Source organism: Saimiri boliviensis, chromosome 4, assembly GCF_048565385.1.
Source record: "Saimiri boliviensis isolate mSaiBol1 chromosome 4, mSaiBol1.pri, whole genome shotgun sequence".
Lineage (NCBI taxonomy): Eukaryota > Metazoa > Chordata > Mammalia > Primates > Cebidae > Saimiri > Saimiri boliviensis.
In genome coordinates this window covers 134669097-134688483 of record NC_133452.1, presented here as the reverse complement: position 1 = coordinate 134688483, position 19387 = coordinate 134669097, and the positions used below count along the sequence as shown (strand labels likewise).

Here is a 19387-nt window from a genome sequence, read left to right as displayed (position 1 = left end):
TCAGAGTGAACAGACATTCCACAGAATGGGAGAAAAAATTTTCAATACATCTTTCAACATATCCCTCTGACAAAATTCTCATATTCAGAATTTACAAATAACTTAGGCAAAGTTACATGAAAAGAAAAAAAACTTTATCAAAAAGTGGACAAAGGACGTGAACAGACACTTCTCAAAAGAAGATGTACACGCAGCCAACAAACATATTTTTAAAAGCTGAACATCACTGATCTTTAGAGAAATTCAATCAAAACCGCAATGAGATACCATCTCATGCCACTCAGCATGGCAATTACTAAAAAGTCAAGAAACAACACATACTGGTGAAGTTGCAGAGAAATAGGAATGCTTTTACACTGCTGGTAGAAATGTAAATTTGTTCAACCATTGTGGAAGACAGTGTGGCAATTCCTCAAAGATTAAGAACTAGAAATACCATTTGACCCAACAATCCCATTACAGGGTATATACCCAAAGGAATAGAAATCATTCTATTGTAAAGACAGATGCATGTATGTGTTCATTGTAGCACTATTCACAATAGCAAAGACATGAAATCAACCCAAATGCCCATTAATGATGGACTGGATGAATAAAATGTGGTACATCTACACCATGGAATATTATGCAGCCACAAAAAGGAATGAGATCAAGTTTTTTGCAAGGATATGGATGAAACTGGAAGTCATTATCCTCAGCAAACTAACACAGGAACAGAAAACCATACACCACATGTTGTCATGTATAATTGAGAGCTGAGCAATGAGAACACAAGGACACAGGGAGAGGAACAACACACACTGGGGACTGTTGTGGGAGGGTGGTGGTGAGGGGGGAGCATTAGGAAAAATACCTAATGCATGCCAGGCTTCATATCTAGGTGATGGGTTGATATGTGCAGCAAACCACCATGGCACATGTTTACATATGAACAAACCTGCACATCCTGCATTTGTACCCTAGAACTTAAAATGAAATAAAATTACAAGTTAAACCATTATTTAAAATTAAAAGATCTTAAACTGTATTAAAGAAAAATTAGATAAACGAAGTCTCTGATTTACAAAATCCTGAAACAGTACTTTCAATTTTGCTTTCAACATATATGCAAATCCTTTAATACTGCTCCCTTCCAGAGGTGCAGCTTACTTCCCTCTCTCAAGTGTGGCTTGGACTTAATGATGCACTTCTGATATGGCCTGGCTGTCTGTTCCCACTTAAGTCTCTGGACAAAGGGGGTCCAGAGAATTCAAAATTCAAAATTCATCTTGAATTTTCATGTGAATTGTACTCCCCCCTATATTCAGGGAGGGACCACATTGGGGGTGATTGGATCATGAGGACGGTTCCCACAAGCTGGGTGGTTTTTTTTTTTTTTAGATGGAGTCTTGCTCTGATGCCCAGGCTGAAGTGCAATGGCACAATCTCGGCTCACCACAACCTCTGCCTCCTGGGTTCAAGGGATTCTCCTGTTTCAGCCTCCTGAGTACCTGGGATTATAGGAATGTGGCACCATTCACGGCTACTCTTTGTATTTTTAGTAGCTACAGGGTATCACAGTGTTTGGTCAGGCTAGTCTGGAACTCCTGACCTCGTGATCTACCTGCCTCTGCCATCCAAAGTGCTGGGATTATAGGCGTGAGCCACTACGCCCTGCCCCCCATGGTGTTCTAATGATAGTGGGTGAATTCTCATGAGATCTGATGGTTTTATAAGGGGTTTCCCCTACCACCTTCTCCTACCACCACGTGAAGGATGTGTTTGCTTCCACTTCTGCCATGATCGTTAAGTTTCTGGGGGCAGCCTTCTCAGCCATGCAGACTGTGAGGCAGTTAAACCTCTTTCCTTTATAAATAACACAGTCTCCGGTATTTCTTTATAGCACTGTGAGAACCAGCTAATACAACTTCTAACAGATAGAGTAATGCTGACGTAACAGTTTGTGACTCCGGGTGTAGAATGTAAAACTCACTGCGGCTTCTACTTTCTCTCTCTCTGTCTCTGGGATCATGAGCTCTGGGGTAAGCCAGCTGCTGTGCTATAAGCTGCCCTGCAGGAAGGTCCATGTGACTAAGAATTGAGGCCTTTTGAGACCAGACAACAAGAAACTAGGCCTTTTCCAACAGCCATGTGACTGAGACATGTTTCATGTGTATGCTCAGCCCCAGGGAAACACTCAGATGATGGAGCCCTGGCTGACAACTGGACTACAACCTTGTGAGAGGAACTGAGCCAGAAGCACTCAGGGAAACCTCTCCTGGATTCCTGACTGTTGGAAACTGTGGAGATGATGAATATCTGTTGTTTTGAGCCGCTAAATTTTACATAATTTGTTATGCAATAGTAAATATTTTTCACAAGAAAGTATGTATTATTACACATTAATTTAGACATTAATTTGCATTTGCTCTAAATTTATCATCATCATTACTATTATTATTGAGACAGGATCACACACTGTCACCCAGTCTGGAGTGCAGTGGCATGATCACCATAACTTGCAGTGTTGACCTCCTGGGCTCAAGGGATCCTGTGACCTCAGCCTCCTGAGTATCTGGGACTACAGGCATGAGCCACCATACCTGGCTAATTTTCTAATTTTTCTTATAGAGATGGGGGTTTGACCATGTTTCCCAGGCTGATCTTGAACTTCTAGAGTCAACCAATCTGTCTTCCTCTGCTTTCCACAGTGCTAGGATTGCAGGCATGAGCAAACAGAGCAGGCCTAAGTTAACTAAAAGATATTAAACATGTAACTTAGGTGTAAAACATAAGGGGAATATCCATGGCCGAAGAGGATGTATTTTGTTACTGTTCACAAAGATCACTTTACTTGAAATTAAATTTCCAACTGTGTCTCAATTAAACATAAAAGAAAGATTCAACCCTTGCTAGGCTGATTCTATGATGGCCCCAATAACCACCTCCTGGTCATTCACCTTCCCCCAGTTATTCAACCAACTCTAATGTGGGTGCTGTTGTGAAGGGATTCAGCAGATATAATTAAGGGTGTCAATTAGTTGACTTTATGCTGGGTTTTTTCTGTGTGGACTGTCTTAATCAGGTGAGCCTAGGAAAGGACTGGGTCCTTCCTGAGCATAGAGATTCACGGTGTGAGAGGGATTCAGCATGAGGGGTTTCCTCTGCTGTGGGCTTTGAAAATGAAGGGGCTGTATAGGCAAGAATGCTGGTGGGCACCAGGAATTGAGCACAGCCCTCACTGTTCTCTACTTTGACAGCCAGCAACAAACAGTGACCTCAGTCTTACAACTGCCAGAAACTGCATTCTGCCTTCTCTGTATAAGCCTGAAGGAGGATTCAAACTGAAAACACAGCTTTGGGAAGTCCAGAACAGAGATTTCATCCACATCTTGCCCAGACTTCTGACTAAGCAACTATAAGCAGCTCAAGGGGTGTTGTTTGGCCAGGAGTGGTAGTGCACACCTGTGATCCTAACATGTGAGGAGCTGACACAGGGATAACTTGCAGCCAGGAGTTTGAGATCATCAGGATAATGTAGTGAGACACTTGTCTCTACAATTTTTTTTTTAATTAGCTGAGCATGGTGGCATTTGCCTGCAGTCCTAGCTGCTCTGAAGACTGAGGCAGTAGGATCCCTTGAGCCCAGGAGTTTGAGGCTGCAGTGAGCCATGATCATGTGGCTGCACTTCGCCCTGGATAACAGAGGGAGACTTTGTCTCTAAAAATAAAGAAATCAACAATAAATGTTTGTTGTTTAAAGCCAATGTTTGCAATAATTTGTTACCCAGTTTTATAAAATTCATACACAGGCTCAAAAGACTCATGGAATGAATTCATGAATTGATATACACACTAGTTACATAAAATAAAGTCTTGCTTAATGTTTTCAGTGTTTTACATTTTGTAATTTTCTGTGGTCCATTTTAACACACTCATGTTTCAATCACTCAGTCAACACAAATTAGTTTAGTGCCTACACTGAACCAGGTATACCCTCATATATTCATGTGCCTGACATTCTAGAAGCTTCACAAGATGGAGGTGGAGCCACTGGAGTGTTTTCTGTGGAGAAATGACACATTCTGACTCACAGTAGCAGGACCACTGTGGAGAGAACAGTCACGTACCAGGTAATGGGACAGTGCTAGAGCCACTATTCAGGAGTGACAGGGTGGTGGGGACTAAGGGGAGAGGGGGGACGGAGGGATGAGAGGGACGGAGGGAAGGGCTGGAGAAGCAGGAGGTGAGGAGAAGGAGCAGAGGGAAAGAATTCGAAAGCAGCAGAATTCTCAGGTTTAAACATATTGTTTTACAGATTTTTTTTTTCTCACGTTCTCATTGCGTTAAGTTTATTATATTTGACAATAAATTTTAAATAAATCAAAAAAAAGCATGCAGTTAAGATGTTGTTAATTCCAAAGCAGAAGTTGCAACAGTATAAAAATAATACTTTTTTTTTTTATTGCATTTTAGGTTTTGGGGTACATGTGATGAACATGCAAGATTGTTGCATAGGTACACACTTGGCAGTGTGGTTTGCTGCCTTCCGTCCCCTCACCTGTATCTGTCATTTCTCCCCATGCTATCTTTTCCCACCTCCCCACACGCTGCCCCTCCCCTATTTCCCCCCAACGGACCCCAGTGTGTAGTGCTCCCCTCCCTGTGTCCATGTGTTCTCATTGTTCAACACCCACCTATGAGTGAGAATATACGGTGTTTGATTTTCTGCTCTAGTGTCAGTTTGCTGAGAATGATGGTTTCCAGGTTCATCCATGTCCCTATAAAGGACGTGAACTCATCGTTTTTGATGGCTGCGTAATATTCCATGGTGTATATGTACCACATTTTCCCTATCCAGTCTATCATCGCTGGGCATTTGGGTTGGTTCCAGGTCTTTGCTATTGTAAACAGTGCTGCAATGAACATTCGTGTGCACGTGTCCTTGTAGTAGAATGATTTATAATCCTTTGGATATATACCCAGTAATGGGATTGCTGGGTCAAATGGGATTTCTATTTTTAGGTCCTTGAGGAATCGCCACACTGTCTTCCACAATGGTTGAATTAATTTACATTCCCACCAACAGTGTAAAAGTGTTCCTATTTCTCCACATCCTCTCCAGCATCTGTTGTTTCCCGATTTTTTTAATGATCGCCATTCTAATTGGTGTGAGATGGTATCTCAATGTGGTTTTGATTTGCATTTCTCTGATGACCAGTGATGATGAGCATTTTTTCATATGTTTGTTGGGCTCCTGTAAGTCTTCTTTTGTAAAGTATCTGTTCATATCCTTTGCCCCTTTTTTGAATAGGCTTGTTTGTTTTTTTCTTGTAGATCTGCTTTAGTTCTTTGTAAATTCTGGATATCAGCCCCTTGTCAGATGGGTAGGCTGCAAAAATTTTTTCCCATTCTGTTGGTTACCGATTCACTCTACTGACTGTTTCTTTTGCCGTGCAGAAGCTGTGGAGTTTGATTAGGTCCCATTTGTCTATTTTGGCTTTTGTTGCCATTGCTTTTGGCGTTTTGGTCATGAAGTCCTTGCCTACACCTATGTCCTGAATGGTTTTGCCTAGATTTTCTTCTAAGGTTTTTATGGTATTAGGTCTGATGTTTAAGTCTTTAATCCATCTGGAGTTAATTTTGGTGTAAGGTGTCAGGAAGGGGTCCTGTTTCTGCTTTCTGCACATGGCTAGCCAGTTTTCCCAACACCATTTATTAAACAGGGAGTCCTTTCCCCATTGCTTGTTTTTGTCAGGTTTGTCGAAGATCAGATGGTTGTGGGTATGTTGTATTTCCTCTGAGACCTCTGTTCTGTTCCATTGGTCTATTTCTCTGTTTTGGTACCAGTACCATGCTGTTTTGATTACTGTAGCCTTGTAGTATAGTTTGAAGTCCGGTAGTGTGATGCCTCCTGCTTTGTTCTTTTTGCTTAGAATTGACTTGGCTATGCGGGCTCTCTTTTGGCTCCATATGAAGTTTAAGGTGTTTTTTTCCAGTTCTGTGAAGTGGTAGCTTGATGGGAATAGCGTTGAATCTGTAAATTACTTTGGGCAGTATGGCCATTTTCATGATGTTGATTCTTCCTAACCATGAACATGGAATCTTTCTCCATCTGTTTGTATCCTCTCTTATTTCGTTGAGCAATGGCTTGTAGTTCTCCTTGAAGAGGTCCTTTACGTTCCTTGTTAGTTGTATTCCTAGGTACTTTATTCTCTTTGTAGCAATTGTGAATGGCAGTTCGTTCTTGATTTGGCTCTCTTGAAGTCTATTACTGGTGTATAGGAATGCTTGTGATTTTTGCACGTTGATTTTGTATCCTGAGACTTTGCTGAAGTTGTTTATCAGTTTCAGGAGATTTTGGGCTGAGATGATGGGGTCTTCCAGATATACAATCATGTCATCTGCAAATAGAGACAATTTGATTTCCTCCTTTCCAATTTGGATACCCTTTATTTCTTTTTCTTGCCTGATTGCTCTGGCTAGAACTTCCAGTACTATATTGAATAGGAGTGGTGAGAGAGGGCACCCTTGTCTAGTGCCAGATTTCAAAGGTAATGCTTCCAGTTTTTGCCCATTCAGTATGATATTGGCTGTTGGTTTGTCATAAATAGCTTTTATTGTTTTGAGATACGTTCCGTCAATACCCAGTTTATTGAGGGTTTTTAGCATAAAGTGTTGTTGAATTTTGTCAAAAGCCTTCTCTGCATCAATTGAGATAATCATGTGGTTTTTGTCTTTGGTTCTGTTTATGTGGTGAATTACGTTTATGGACTTGCGTATGTTGAACCAGCCTTGCATCCCCGGGATGAATCCTACTTGATCATGGTGGATGAGCTTTTTGATATGCTGTTGCAATCGGTTTGCCAGTATTTTATTGAAGATTTTTGCATCTATGTTCATCATGGATATTGGCCTGAAATTTTCTTTTCTTGTTGAGTCTCTGCCGGGTTTTGGTATCAGGATGATGTTTGTCTCGTAAAATGATTTGGGATTTTTAATATACTCAACTACAGAACTTCTCAGGGTGTTCTTTGCAGTTGGGCTTTAATACCTTATGTAGGTCTGCCTTAAAACTAATTGTTGTTTATGTTAATCAGGTTTAGAAAATACTAAGTGTTCCTATAAAATAAACACACCACTTAGATGTGGACACTTCCTAAAAACAGGCAGTGCATGAGCACTGGTGAGGGGCATTGTGACTGCATTGAACACTTGCGGCTGTGAGGTGAATGAAGTCTGTACTGGCTCCTAACCAGGAGCAGTACAGTAACATACGGTAACACAGTGTGCTACTTTGTACTGCGGAGATGTCCTGGACTCACAGAGAAACTCAGGGCTATGGAGTAAAGGTAAATTTAAAATACCACAAGGGGGAGTCACAGACACATTGTCTGGGAGAGTGAAACGAGCTTTATGAGTCCTGTTGTAATGCTTTTAGACACATTTATATATTAAGGGGCCAAAGTCACATTTTTTGCCAATTAGGTTCCCGATTATTCAGGAGTTATCAAGATTCTGCTACTCGCTGTAGTTAACAAACAGAAAGCAAACTAGTCTCTATGCTATCTCATGCTCTCAGGCAAAAATTCTCCATATTTGAACAACTACAAAAAACCTTGTCTCTGCTCCTCCATTCCCAGGGCGAGCTCACTCTCTGGTAGCAAGCTTCCTGGGGTGAGTTTTCTTCTAGCAGAGTCCAGGGGGACAGGTAAGGAGTGGGAGGCAGGGAGTCCAGTTCAGGGACGGGGATACGGGATGAAAAGTGGAGGGAGAGGGACGCGGCCCATGCAGAGGGTTTCTCTCTGGTTTCTCAGCAGCTCCTGGGCCAAGACTCAGGGAGACATTGAGACAGAGCGCTTGGCACAGGAGGAGCGGGGTCAGGGCGAAGTCCCAGGGCCCAGGCGTGGCTCTCAGGGTCTCAGGTCCGGAAGGCGGTGTATGGATTGGGAGGCGCAGCGTTGCGGATTCCCCGTCTCCGCAGTTTCTCTTCCTCTCCCAACCTGTGTCGGGTTCTTCTTCCTGGATACTCATGACGCGTCCCCAGTTCCCACTCCCATTGGGTGCCGGGTTTCTAGAGAAGCCAATCAGCGTCGCCGCGGTCCCGGTTCCAAAGTCCCCAGTCACCCACCCGGACTCAGAGTCTCCCCAGATGCCGAGGATGGGGTCATGGCGCCCTGAACCCTCCTCCTGCTGCTCTCGGGGGCCCTGGCCCTGACCCTGACCCAGACCCGGGCGGGTGAGTGCGGGGTCGGGAGGGAAACGGCCTCTGAGGAGAGGAGTGAGGACCCCCACGCCGGGCGGGGGCGCAGGACCCTATGAGTCGTGCCCGGAGGAGGGTCGGCGGGTCTCAGCCCCTCCTCGTCCCCAGGCTCCCACTCCCTGAGGTATTTCGACATTTCCTTATCCCGGCCCAGCCGCGGGGAGCCCCGCTGCATCTCCGTGGGCTACGTGGACGACACGCAGTTCGTGACGTTTGACAGCGACGCGGCGATTCCGAGGATGGAGCCGCGGGCGGCGTGGGTGGAGAAGGAGGGGCCGGAGTACTGGGACCACAACACACGGAACCACAAGGTCCACGCACAGACTTACCGAGTGGGTCTGCGGACCCTGCGCGGCTACGACAACCTGAGAGAGGCTGGTGAGCGACCCCGGCCCGGGGCGCAGGTCCGGACCCCTCCTCATTTCCCACAGACGGCCCGGGTCGCCCTGAGTCTCTGGGTTCAAGATCTACCCCGCAGTTGCGGGACCCGCTCAGACCCTCAACCAGGGAGAAAGTCGGTCGCCTGTGCCCGGTTTCATTTTCAGTTTCGGCAAAAATCCCCGCGGGTGGGGCGGGGGCGGGGCTCGGTGGGCGGGGCTGACCGCCGGGGCGGGGCCAGGGTCTCGCACCATCCAGAGAATGTTTCGCTGTAGCTGGGGGCCAGACGGGCGCCTCCTCCACGGGTATGACCAGTTCGCCTACGACGGCAAGGACTACATCGCCCTGAACGAGGACCTGCGCTCCTGGACCGCTGCCGACACGGCGGCTCAGATCACCCAGCGCAAGTTCGAGGCGGCCAATTGGGCTGAGAGGATGAGAGCCTACCTGGAGGGCGCATACCTAGAGTGGCTCCGCAGACACCTGCAGAACTAGAAGGAGACGCTGCAGCGCGCGGATACCAGGGGCCAGGGGGAACCTCCCTGATCGCCTGGAGACTCCCAGACTGGCCTTGCAGAAGGAGGGAAGGAATATGGGACAAACACTAGAATATCACCTGCCCTCCGGTCCTGAGGGAGAGGAATCCCCCTGGGTTTCCAGATCCTGTACCAGACAGTGACTCTGAGGGCCGGCCCTGTTCTCTGATACAATTAAGGGTTGCAGTCTCTGAGGGAAAGGAGGCGAAGTCAATCCCTGGAATACTGATCAGGGGTTCCCTGTGACCCCGCAGCAGCGTTGGGAACCAAGATTTTTCCTCTCCTGCCTTGTCCTCTGCCTCACATTCAATGTGTGCGGGGGTCTGACTCCAGCTCCTTTGAGTCCCTTGGCCTCCACTCAGATCAGGACCAGAAGTCCCCGTTCCCCCTCAGAGATTAGAACTTTCCAAGGAACAGGACATTATCCCAGGTGCCTGTGTCCAGGATGGTGTCTGGATTCTGTGCTCCCTTCCCCACCCCACGTGTCCTGACCGTTCTCAGGATGGTCACGTGGGAGCTGCTGGGATGTCCCATGAGAGATGCAAAGTGCCTGAATTTTCTGACTCTTCCCTACAGAGCCCCCCAAGACACACGTGACCCACCACCCCGTCTCTAACCATGAGGCCGCCCTGAGGTGCAGGGCCCTGGGCTTCTACCCTGCGGAGATCACACTGACCTGGAAGCAGGATGGGGAGGACCAGACCCAGAACATGGAGCTGGTAGAGACCAGGTCCACGGGGAATGGAACTTACCGGAAGTGGGCGGCTGTGGTGGTGCCTTCTGGAGAGGAACAGAGATACACATGCCATGTGCAGCACGAGGGGCTGTCCAAGGCCCTCACCCTGAGATGGGGTAAGGAGGGGATGGGATGTCATGTCTCTTAGGGAAAGCAGGAGCCCCTCTGCAGCCCTTCAGCAGGGTCAAGGCTGCGGCCTGGGGGTCAGGGCCCCTCACCTTCTCCTCCTTTCCCAGAGCCATCTTCCCAGCCCACCATCCCCATCGTGGGCATCGTTGCTGGCCTGGCTGTCCTTCGAGCTGTAGTCACTGGAGCTGTGGTCGCTGCTGTGATGTGGAGGAAGAAGAGCTGAGGTGAGGAAGGGGTTAGGAGTGGCGTCTGAGATTTCTTGTCCCACTGACGGTTCCAAGCCCCGGGTAGAAGTGTGTCCTGCCTGGTTACTGGGAAGCATCATCCACACTCATGAGCCGACCCAGCCTGGGCCCTGTGTGCCAGCACTTACTCTTGTGTAAAGCATCTGTGACAATGAAGGACAGATGTATCACCTTGATGATTGTGATGGGGACCTGATTTCAGCAGTCACAGGTCACAAGGGAACGTCCCTGCTGAGGACAGTCCTTAGGAGGGCAGTTGGTCCAGGACCCATACCTGCTTTCCTTGTTTTTCTTGATCCTTCCCTGAGTCTTTAGTCACACATTTCTGGAAATTTCTCTGGGTTCCAAGACTAGGAGGTTCCTCTAGGACCTCATGGCCCTGCCACCTTTCTGACCCCTCACAGAATATTTTCTTCCCACAGATAAAAAAGGAGGAAGCTACTCTCAGGCTGCAAGTAAGTATGAAGGAGGCTGATTCCTGAGATCGTTGGGATATTGTGGTCGTAACAGGGGGTGGCTATTGTGCTGGGTGGTCAGCATGGGCCTCGTTGAAAATGTGACCTTTGAGTGAAGATTTGAGGGATGTGAGGAGCTGTCCACAAGGATGACTGGGAAAGCTCTTTTTAGGCAGGAACCTTCAGTGCAGATGCACTAGGGCAGGAAAGTGTCTGTGTTCCTGGAAGGAGGAAGAGGCCAGAAGGGCTGGACAGAGAGAAACTGAAAGGAGGTCAGAGGTGTGGCCAGAGCAGGGAGGCCTGGAGGGTGTGGGAAGGGTTTTGACCTTTGTTCTGAATGACATAGAGAGTTAGAGGACAGTTTTGAAAAGGGGACATGGTAGGACTTGTGCTTTTTTTCTGTGCTGAAAACAGAATTGGGAGGTGGGAGACAAGTGATCCAGCAGGGAATAAGTGGAGAAGGAGCGCAGTATTCCAGGATGGAGACACTGGTTACCTTGACTGGGGTGTGAGCAGGGGAAATGGTGGCAAGTGATGAGATTCTGGATAAATTTGAAGATGGACTTCACAGCCCTTGCTAATGGATTGTATCTGTGGTGTGAGAAAGAAGAATCAAGGACACCCACAGTGTTGGACTGAGTGAGTAGAAGGGTGGAGCTGCTGTTAGTGAAGATGTGGAGACTCTGGCAGGAGCATACGGAGGAGAGGGCATCGCAGGCGTTCAGTGGAGGAGACATCTACGAGGAGTGCAGGTGAGGGGCCCGGATGCCTCTGCAGCCACAGCTTCACCATCCAGTTACTCTCCTGCTTCCATCCCCTGTGTCTCAGAGCCAGAGCACTGCTTCTCCCCTGGGCTGTCTGCAAGGTAGGTGGAAGTCAGGGAAGTTATGCTCTGCTGTTGGTTATAATAAGTCATGGATTATTGTGCTTTCTCAGATAATTAAATAAATAATAAGAGAAGTTGTAACTAGAACACTTACTCAGAAGACTATGATAATGCAAACGTTTTTATTCATCTAAAGAAGGCAACAGAGAAAAATAGTTGAGCCAAAAAGACATAATATTAGAAAGCAGCAAATGACAATGTACAGACTTAAACCCAATGAGGTCAACAATGACATTAAACATAATGGACTCACATATTCCAATGACAAGAGGATTAGTGCCGAGGCAGAAAAATAAGTCAATAAATAAATAACTAGGCTGTTTCCAAAAGCCATAATTTCAGTAGAAGGTACAGAAAAGCTGAAAGTAAAAGGATAGAAAATAAATACCAGACACACCTTCATGGAAACCACCCAGAGATGACATTTACAAAAATTACAGGACATGGATCTTGTGAGACACAGAGTCCATGTAGACAGCTCACAATGTCTTTACTTTTTTTTTCAGAGACGGGGTCTGTTGCCAAGGCTGAAATGCATTGGTGAGATCATACCTCACTGTCACCTCAAACTCCTGGGCTCAGGCAATTCTCCAGCCTCAGCCCTCTGAGTAGCTAGGACTACAGGCATGAGGCCCCCCAGCTGGCTAAAATGTCTAATTTTCTCACCTGATGTGGTGTGATCAAGGAAGCAATATCATGCCATGTATTTGACTTGCAGTAAGAATACAACAAATATCAGGGGAATGAAGAAATTAAACCACTTAGTAGTTCAAGCCATGTCCACATTTACATTTTACAGACGAGGAACATGTCAAACAAGTAAAGCAAAATAAATATATTTACATCGTCCAGAGCAGAATCAAGAATACATTCCCTGTGCTGAAGGGATCAGAGCTCTACTGAGGTCATAGCAGGTATCATGAGTTGCTACTAGAATTGGAACTTATACATTTCAAGATATACTAAACAAAGGGTATGCAAGGAATAACTGAATGCAGAGATAAAGGAAGAAAATGATTTGTTTAAAAGATGGACAGAATCCTTCTTTTAAAGTGGCCATATGTGGACCAAAGCATAAGGCCCACAGACCATCTCACAGATGAGATGAAGTGTCAGGTGGAAAAGTGCCTAAGTGCAGCTTCCAGACCCAAAGGAGACCTCAAAATCCTGGGATATTTTTAGTTGTCCTATGGGGATTAGTGGGAGGGGGTGATTGGGGTGCTCCTGGCAGACCTCTAACGGTGCACAGGACAGCCCAGGCCAGAAGGGACTCTGTCCTAAATTGTTAATAGTGCTGCTGTTGAGAAATTTGCCCCAGAGGTAAGTGCTGTAATGTCCTCACCATTTCACAGATGAAGAAACTGAGGCACCAGGAGGGAAAGTGTCAGTAGGACCAGAGCTGCAGGTTGAATCCAGGCCACCTGACTGCAGGGTCTTGGCTCCCCTGATTAAGTCAGGCACCCAGGAGCCCACCACGAACAATCCCAGTTGTGCCTTGACCTCATAGTCTGTGCACGCCCCCTGGTGTTGGCACTGGTCCTGTGGCTAAACAAGGCTTGAGGGAAAAGGGAAAAACAGGTATGGGTAGGGGGATATTTCTTCAGCCTTTCCAGATTTCAAGCTATAACTTACCCTGAAAAAAAAAATTATACCTTAATTATTTCTCCAACCCTGTTTTTCCCAGTCCCGGCCAGTTTGCTCCTTTGACTCCATCAACATCAGCACCTGCCAGATGCCCAACACCAACTGTGTGAAGAGTGAAAAGGCCCCAGAACTAAAGGACAAGACTAATTTCCATCCGAGCCATACCTCCCCTCCCAGAGCTCTAGCTCCATGCTTGTAGTGCTTAGGCTCTTAACCTGGGGCCCTGAAACCCACCATCCCATGACACTGCATGCAGAAGTGATGTTATGTCCACATGTGACTTCCTTACAGGACATTGAATTGTAATATTAATCAGATCAGTAGGGACTCAAGACACCACTCTTCCCCCAACAGCTTGCGATCCTCTGAACTAAAGAAAGGCTAGAGATCGAGGGACGCTCTAACTCCAAATCTTCTACCACTTCTAGTGAAGTTCTGACAAGAAGTGCAAGGTACTCAACCTGCTCTGGGGATACAGCAGGAAAGAGTGTTCATGGATTTCAAATTCCAGCAAAGAAATACCATTTTGGCAAAATATTCACGTCACTTCTCTAAGCTCCAGCCAGAAGCTCTAATAAACAACATCAAAAAAAAACAAAAACAAAAACAAAAACAAAAAAATTTGCGCCCAGGTGAAACAACTGAACCTATAAAACTTTGTGAGACCTTCAGTTAGAAAAAAGGACAGTGAAATTAAGGGCTGCAGCAGAAAACCTCTACATCATATAGCGTTTTTCTCTTCATCATGAAGTTCTCCTGAAGGGACCTGCTCCCTTCAGCAATGCAGAGTGAGACATTTCTGTGTAAAAAGATAGAATCTCCTTGGATTCCTGATGTTGACACTACTCACTGTTCGACTTTGTAGATGCCAACTTCACATTCAACATTTTTCAGTTAAATTTCTTACTCTTCCTAAGCAGAGAATTTGAAATTGTTACTGAAGCACAAAACCAGGGACTGGTTATGTGAGCTCTCACCTCACCCTGTGGCTCTTTTATGCAATAAGCATAGAGATGGTGGGCCAACAGAATGTGCAGCAAGGTGAACATCAACCCTCCATTTCAGCCTATGTTTGGCTTTTCTAGTGATGTTCTAATCTTTCTCCAGTCTTAGCATTTCAATATTTATAATTTTACTTGAATTTTATTTTATGGGAGGTCATATGCATTTATTTTTGCTGGGTTGTCAGTGAAAACCTTCTCAAAACAACTCTAGAGGAAAGACAAATAAATGCATGGTGCTTCCATGTATTAGTGCTCAGTGCATCTTACAAATGGATCGGCCCCACTCCAACATGTGGTGTTTTAGCAAATGGTGCTGGAAACCTGGATGGCCACATGCAAAAGAATGATACTAGAAAAATTCTTGCCCCTCTGTTACACCCTATACAAAAATTACATCAGAATGGCTTAAAGAACTGACCTTAAGAGTTAAACCTGTAAAACTCTTAAAAGAAAATGCTGAGAAAAATCTTAGGGACATTAGAATTGGTAGTGGTTTCTTGGCAGGTAACAAAAGCATAATAATAAAATAAAAATGGCAAATTAAACTATATCAAAATGTAAAAACTTTTTTACATCACTGGACACTGTTAAGAGAGTGAAAAGAAAATGCACAGAATAGGAAGAAATATTTGCCAATGACATATCTGATAAAGAATTAATATCCAGACTACATAAAGAACTACAACTTAACAATAGCAAGGGAGTCACATTCAAAAATGGATAAAATGCATGAATAGACAATTCTCCAGAGAAGATACACAATAAGGAATTCCAAGAAAGGCATCACAAAATGCTCAGCTTCACTAGTCCAAGTACTGGAGAGGATGTGGAGGAAACGGAACACTGTGCACTGCTGGTGAGAGTGAGCAATGGTGCAGCCACCAATGAAACAGTGTGATGCTGCCTCAAGAAAGTAAAAATAGAATTTCCACGTGACCCAACAATTCCACTTTTTGGCATATACCCTCAAACATTTAAAGCAGGTAGGCACACAGATATTTGTGCACTCATGCTCATAGCAGCGCTATTCCCAATAGCCAAATGGTAGATGCAACCCAAATGTCCTTCAGAGGATGACTAAACAACCATGGTGCACATGTGTATGGATTATTATTCAGCCTTAAAAGTAAATAATATTTGTATTGGATGGAACCATCAAAGCAGTATAAGTGAAATAAGCCAGAAAAAGACAAATACGATTTTTCACTTGTATGAGGCAGCTAGAATAAGCAAATTCAAAGAAACAGAAAGTAGAGTACAGGTTACCAGGGGTCGAGGGTAGGAACAATGGGAACAGTTTCTGTTGGGATGATGAAAATGCTCTGGAAATGCATATTGGTGTTTTTGTAACCACCACCAATTGTAAATATACTTAATGCCAATGAATTGTACACTGAAAAAAATTGTTAGAAGGTAAATTATATGATATGTATGTTTTACCACAATTTAAAAAATACATATCAACACTAAATCCAATTACTTCTTACTCCTCTGCCGCTTCCACACCAAAACCATCATCTCTAGGATAGTAAACTGAACGGGCCTCTCAGTTGGGCTGCCTAGTGCCTCTCATGCCCATGGTCCAATGCCAATACAACAGACCAGTGTGCATTTCAAATGGCAATTCGAGCATATCCTATGAACACTCCAACCCCTTCCCTTCTTGGGCACAGTGAAACCCCACTTTCCCACCATTTCCTATGAGCTCCTTATCACAGGGCCCCTCTGGCCACTTTGGCCTCATCTCACCACCCTCAGCCCAGCTCACTCGATTCCACTGACACCAGCCTCTTGTCTGCTCTGTCCTGTCTCTGCCACCTGCCCCTGCTGTGACTCCCACACGCACCTGCTCTCTAGGGATCCACATGGCTCACTCCTCACACCATTAATGTCTCTTTCCAAATGTCACATGGTCAAGTTTTAGGAAAGGTCTTGTCCAGTGACCTTCTCTGAAATCTATCCCCTGCCATTTCCACCTCCACCACCAGTCTTCCAGCCTAAGCATATATTTCTCATTATTGTCTGTTCTTTATTAGGACTACCAAGAAAGAAAGAACCAAGAGCACAGATAGATGATGGACAGATAGATAAATAATAGATTAGATAGATAGATAGATAGATAGATAGATAGATAGATAGATAGATAGAGAGGGGATTCATTGGGCCAATTGGATAGAGGCTGAGAAGTCCCACAACAGACTGTCTGCAAGCTGGAGAACTAGAAAAGCCAGTAGCGGGCTCAGTCCAAGGCCAAAGGCCCAAGGACCCAGAAAAGGGAGCAGGAGGATAAAGGGGCACACTGGTGCAAGACTCAAAATCTAAAGACAATTGAACCTGTAGTTTTGATGTCCAAGGCAGGAGAAGAAGGGTGTCCCAACCCCAGCTCCAGAGAGAGACTAACAGAGAGAGCGACAGAGACAGAGACAAAGACAGAGGCAGAGAGAAATTTGCCTTCTATCTGTCTTTCTGTTCTATCTGGGCCCCAAGGTGATTGGATTGCGGCTGCCCACAGTGAGGAGGATCTTCTCCACTAAGTACACCCACTCATATGCCAATCATTTCCAGAAACACCCTCACAGACACTGGCTTAATACTTACCATTTTAATAGTGTATAATTTGTTTTTTTGAGACAGGGGCTCGCCGGCTAGAGTGCAGAGGTGTTCAAGGCTCACTGCAGCCTGAATCTTACAGGCTGAAGCAATTCTTCCACCTCAGCCACCTGAGTAGCTGGGACTACAGGCATGCACCACCAAGCCTGGCTAATCCTTTTGCATTTTTTTGTAGAGATAGGGTTTCTCCATGTTGCCTGGGCTGGCCTAAAACTCATGGGCTCAAGCAATCTGCCTACCTCTGTCTCCCAAAGTGCTGTGAGTGTAGGCATGAGCCACCATGCCCGAGCTGAGTCGTTTGATGAATTTTTAAAATCACAACCATAGAAGAATCTTTACATACAAACATGGTTCTCAAAATATTACTTATCAAAAGACAAAATGAAAGCAAATGGATCTAAAGGAACAAGAACACTGGCCACATCTCTTTGTTGGAGATGAGATGCAGCTTGTAAAAGTCTGTAAACTCTATGCAGACTTTACAACGTGGAAAACTACTTGCATAATAACACTTCCAAAAAGTAACATTCAAAATAACCCACAACCACTCTGGGAAGCAAATGTGGGTGGATCACTTGAGGTCAGGTGTTCAAGATCAACCTGGCCAACAAGTGAAATCCATCTCTACTAAAAATACTAAATTAGCCAGGCTTGGTAGCTCATGTCTGTAGTCCCAGCTACTCAAAAGGGTGAGGCAGGAGAAACACTTGAACCCGGGATCCAGAGGTTGCAGTGAGACAAGATCATACCACTTCACTCAGTGACTGCAGACAGGACCGAGACGCTATCAAATAAAAGATAACCCACAACTTATGAATGCAACTTGGTACAATGAAAGCATATACAAAAATATATACATAGAAAACAACAGAATGGAAATCAGCACCACTGCAAAAGACAGCTCCAGGAACCACCATTCACACTACATTCCAGGAAGGTTTAATAACATAATAGCCATGTGTGTACCTATGCAACAATCTTGCATAGGTACACATGTACCCCAAAACCTAAAATGCAATAAAAAATAATTATAATAATAATATAATAGCAGTGGTTTTTTTGAGGGGAGACCTGGGTGGTATTTCTCTCTTCTGTGCATTTTATTTTCTTTAAAATTCAACCAGGCATTGATCTGTGCATTTTAAAGTCTTCTGTAATCAAATATATTTTCACATTTCTAATGTAGAAACATATATTTTAACATTCAAAATAAAACATTTGAAATAAAATAACAATGAAAAGTGGCTGAACACTGTGGCAGTCACCTGTAGTCCCAGCTACTCAGGAGGCTGAGGTGGGAGAATTGCTTGAGCTCAGGAGTTTGAGGCTATGATCACACCTGTGAATAGTGACTGCTCACCAGCCTCGCAACATAGTAAGATCTCATCTTTAAAATAATAATAATAAAAAGATTTCAGACCTTCTGCCAATCTCAGCCTAAAACATATTTCTCATTTGAAGTCCTTATGGCAGAAATGCCTGCTGATGGCTCTTTCAGAGAGTAAAAACAATTCTTCCTCTACAATCCGTGACTCATCCTTCTGTTACAGTGTTCAGCTGAGCAATGAAGTCAACACTAAAAATATAATCAGTTTATGGAATGCTGATTATCTCATTTATATATATATAAATTATAATTATGTATATATACATTATATTATATGTCATTACCATCACACCTGAGAGAGTGAGATGGATACTTCCCTTCCACAGTTGAAAGTCAGAGTCCCTGAGAATCTAGGGGTTTAGTCTGGGTTCACTAAAAATGTTGGCCTTGAGAATTAGGGGACACTCAGCTTCCTCTAGGCTCACCTGGGTGTGAGTCACACCAGTGGAGGCTCCACAACAGCAGCAAGAGCAACGGAAAACCCTGGAAGCTTCACACTTGTCATGGTCCATGTCCAGTGGAATGCAGCTGAAGGAGGGGCCAAGGTAAGAATACAGTTCCTTCCTTCAGTTGGGGTGGCAGATGAGTGAGTCAGTCAGCTACACATGAGCTGTGTGGTGTTCCTAGAGATATCTTTAATTACTCTGCTGAGAACTCCACCTCACACATACAAAAACTCTGTACTTACTGGTAAGCAGGATCCACTTTAGGAAAGCAAAGCACTTTCCTAAGGCCAAACATTTTCACTCCAAATAAATTATCCTCATTAGATAATCTCTTACTCCCACTGAAATTAGCCCTGGAGTTGCATTTGAGCATTTGGATCCAAGACAGAAAGTCACTTTTTGGATTAGGCCTGACTGATCTTGGACAATGTCCTGAAAGAAGGCTTTCTACTTGCAGAAGAGCAAGGGCGAGCTCTGGGTAGGAGATGACGTCCTGAGAAGAAGAGACAGGCAGATTCTCAAGCAAATTCAGGGGTTTACCATACAAAAGACTATGGAATCTATTTCTCAGCCTCTTTTTTATTGTGATAAAAATAAAATGTACACGAACACAAAAGTATACATGAACACTGTAACCATTTTAAGTGTACATTGCAGTGACAATTAGTAGGTTCACAATGTTATATAAC

The 19387-nt window shown here is 44.8% G+C and overlaps 2 protein-coding genes and 1 pseudogene across 3 annotated transcripts in view; 2 read left to right on the top strand and 1 right to left on the bottom strand.

Annotated features, from left to right (window-relative positions):
- LOC120363098 (HLA class I histocompatibility antigen, alpha chain G-like) overlaps positions 1-18799 on the top strand; it is a 113675-nt gene extending 94876 nt beyond the window's left edge. The window contains exons 6-7 of one of the 2 annotated variants that reach the window (XM_074398334.1): positions 10689-10721; positions 18672-18799. In XM_074398334.1, the coding sequence (XP_074254435.1) occupies positions 10689-10721; positions 18672-18784 (146 nt within the window). In that variant the 3' untranslated portion in view covers positions 18785-18799. Of the gene's footprint in view, positions 1-10128; positions 10246-10688; positions 10722-18671 lie in introns of those variants that run through there. The other variant, XM_074398335.1, reaches the window with a different exon arrangement.
- Positions 6418-8787, bottom strand: LOC141584367 (uncharacterized; annotated as a pseudogene).
- Positions 8820-9726, top strand: LOC141584372 (patr class I histocompatibility antigen, B-2 alpha chain-like). Its single transcript, XM_074398367.1, has one exon. It carries the CDS (start codon positions 8882-8884, stop codon positions 9113-9115), a length of 234 nt encoding a protein of 77 aa, XP_074254468.1. The 5' UTR covers positions 8820-8881; the 3' UTR covers positions 9116-9726.
- Positions 18800-19387: the final 588 nt, after the last annotated feature.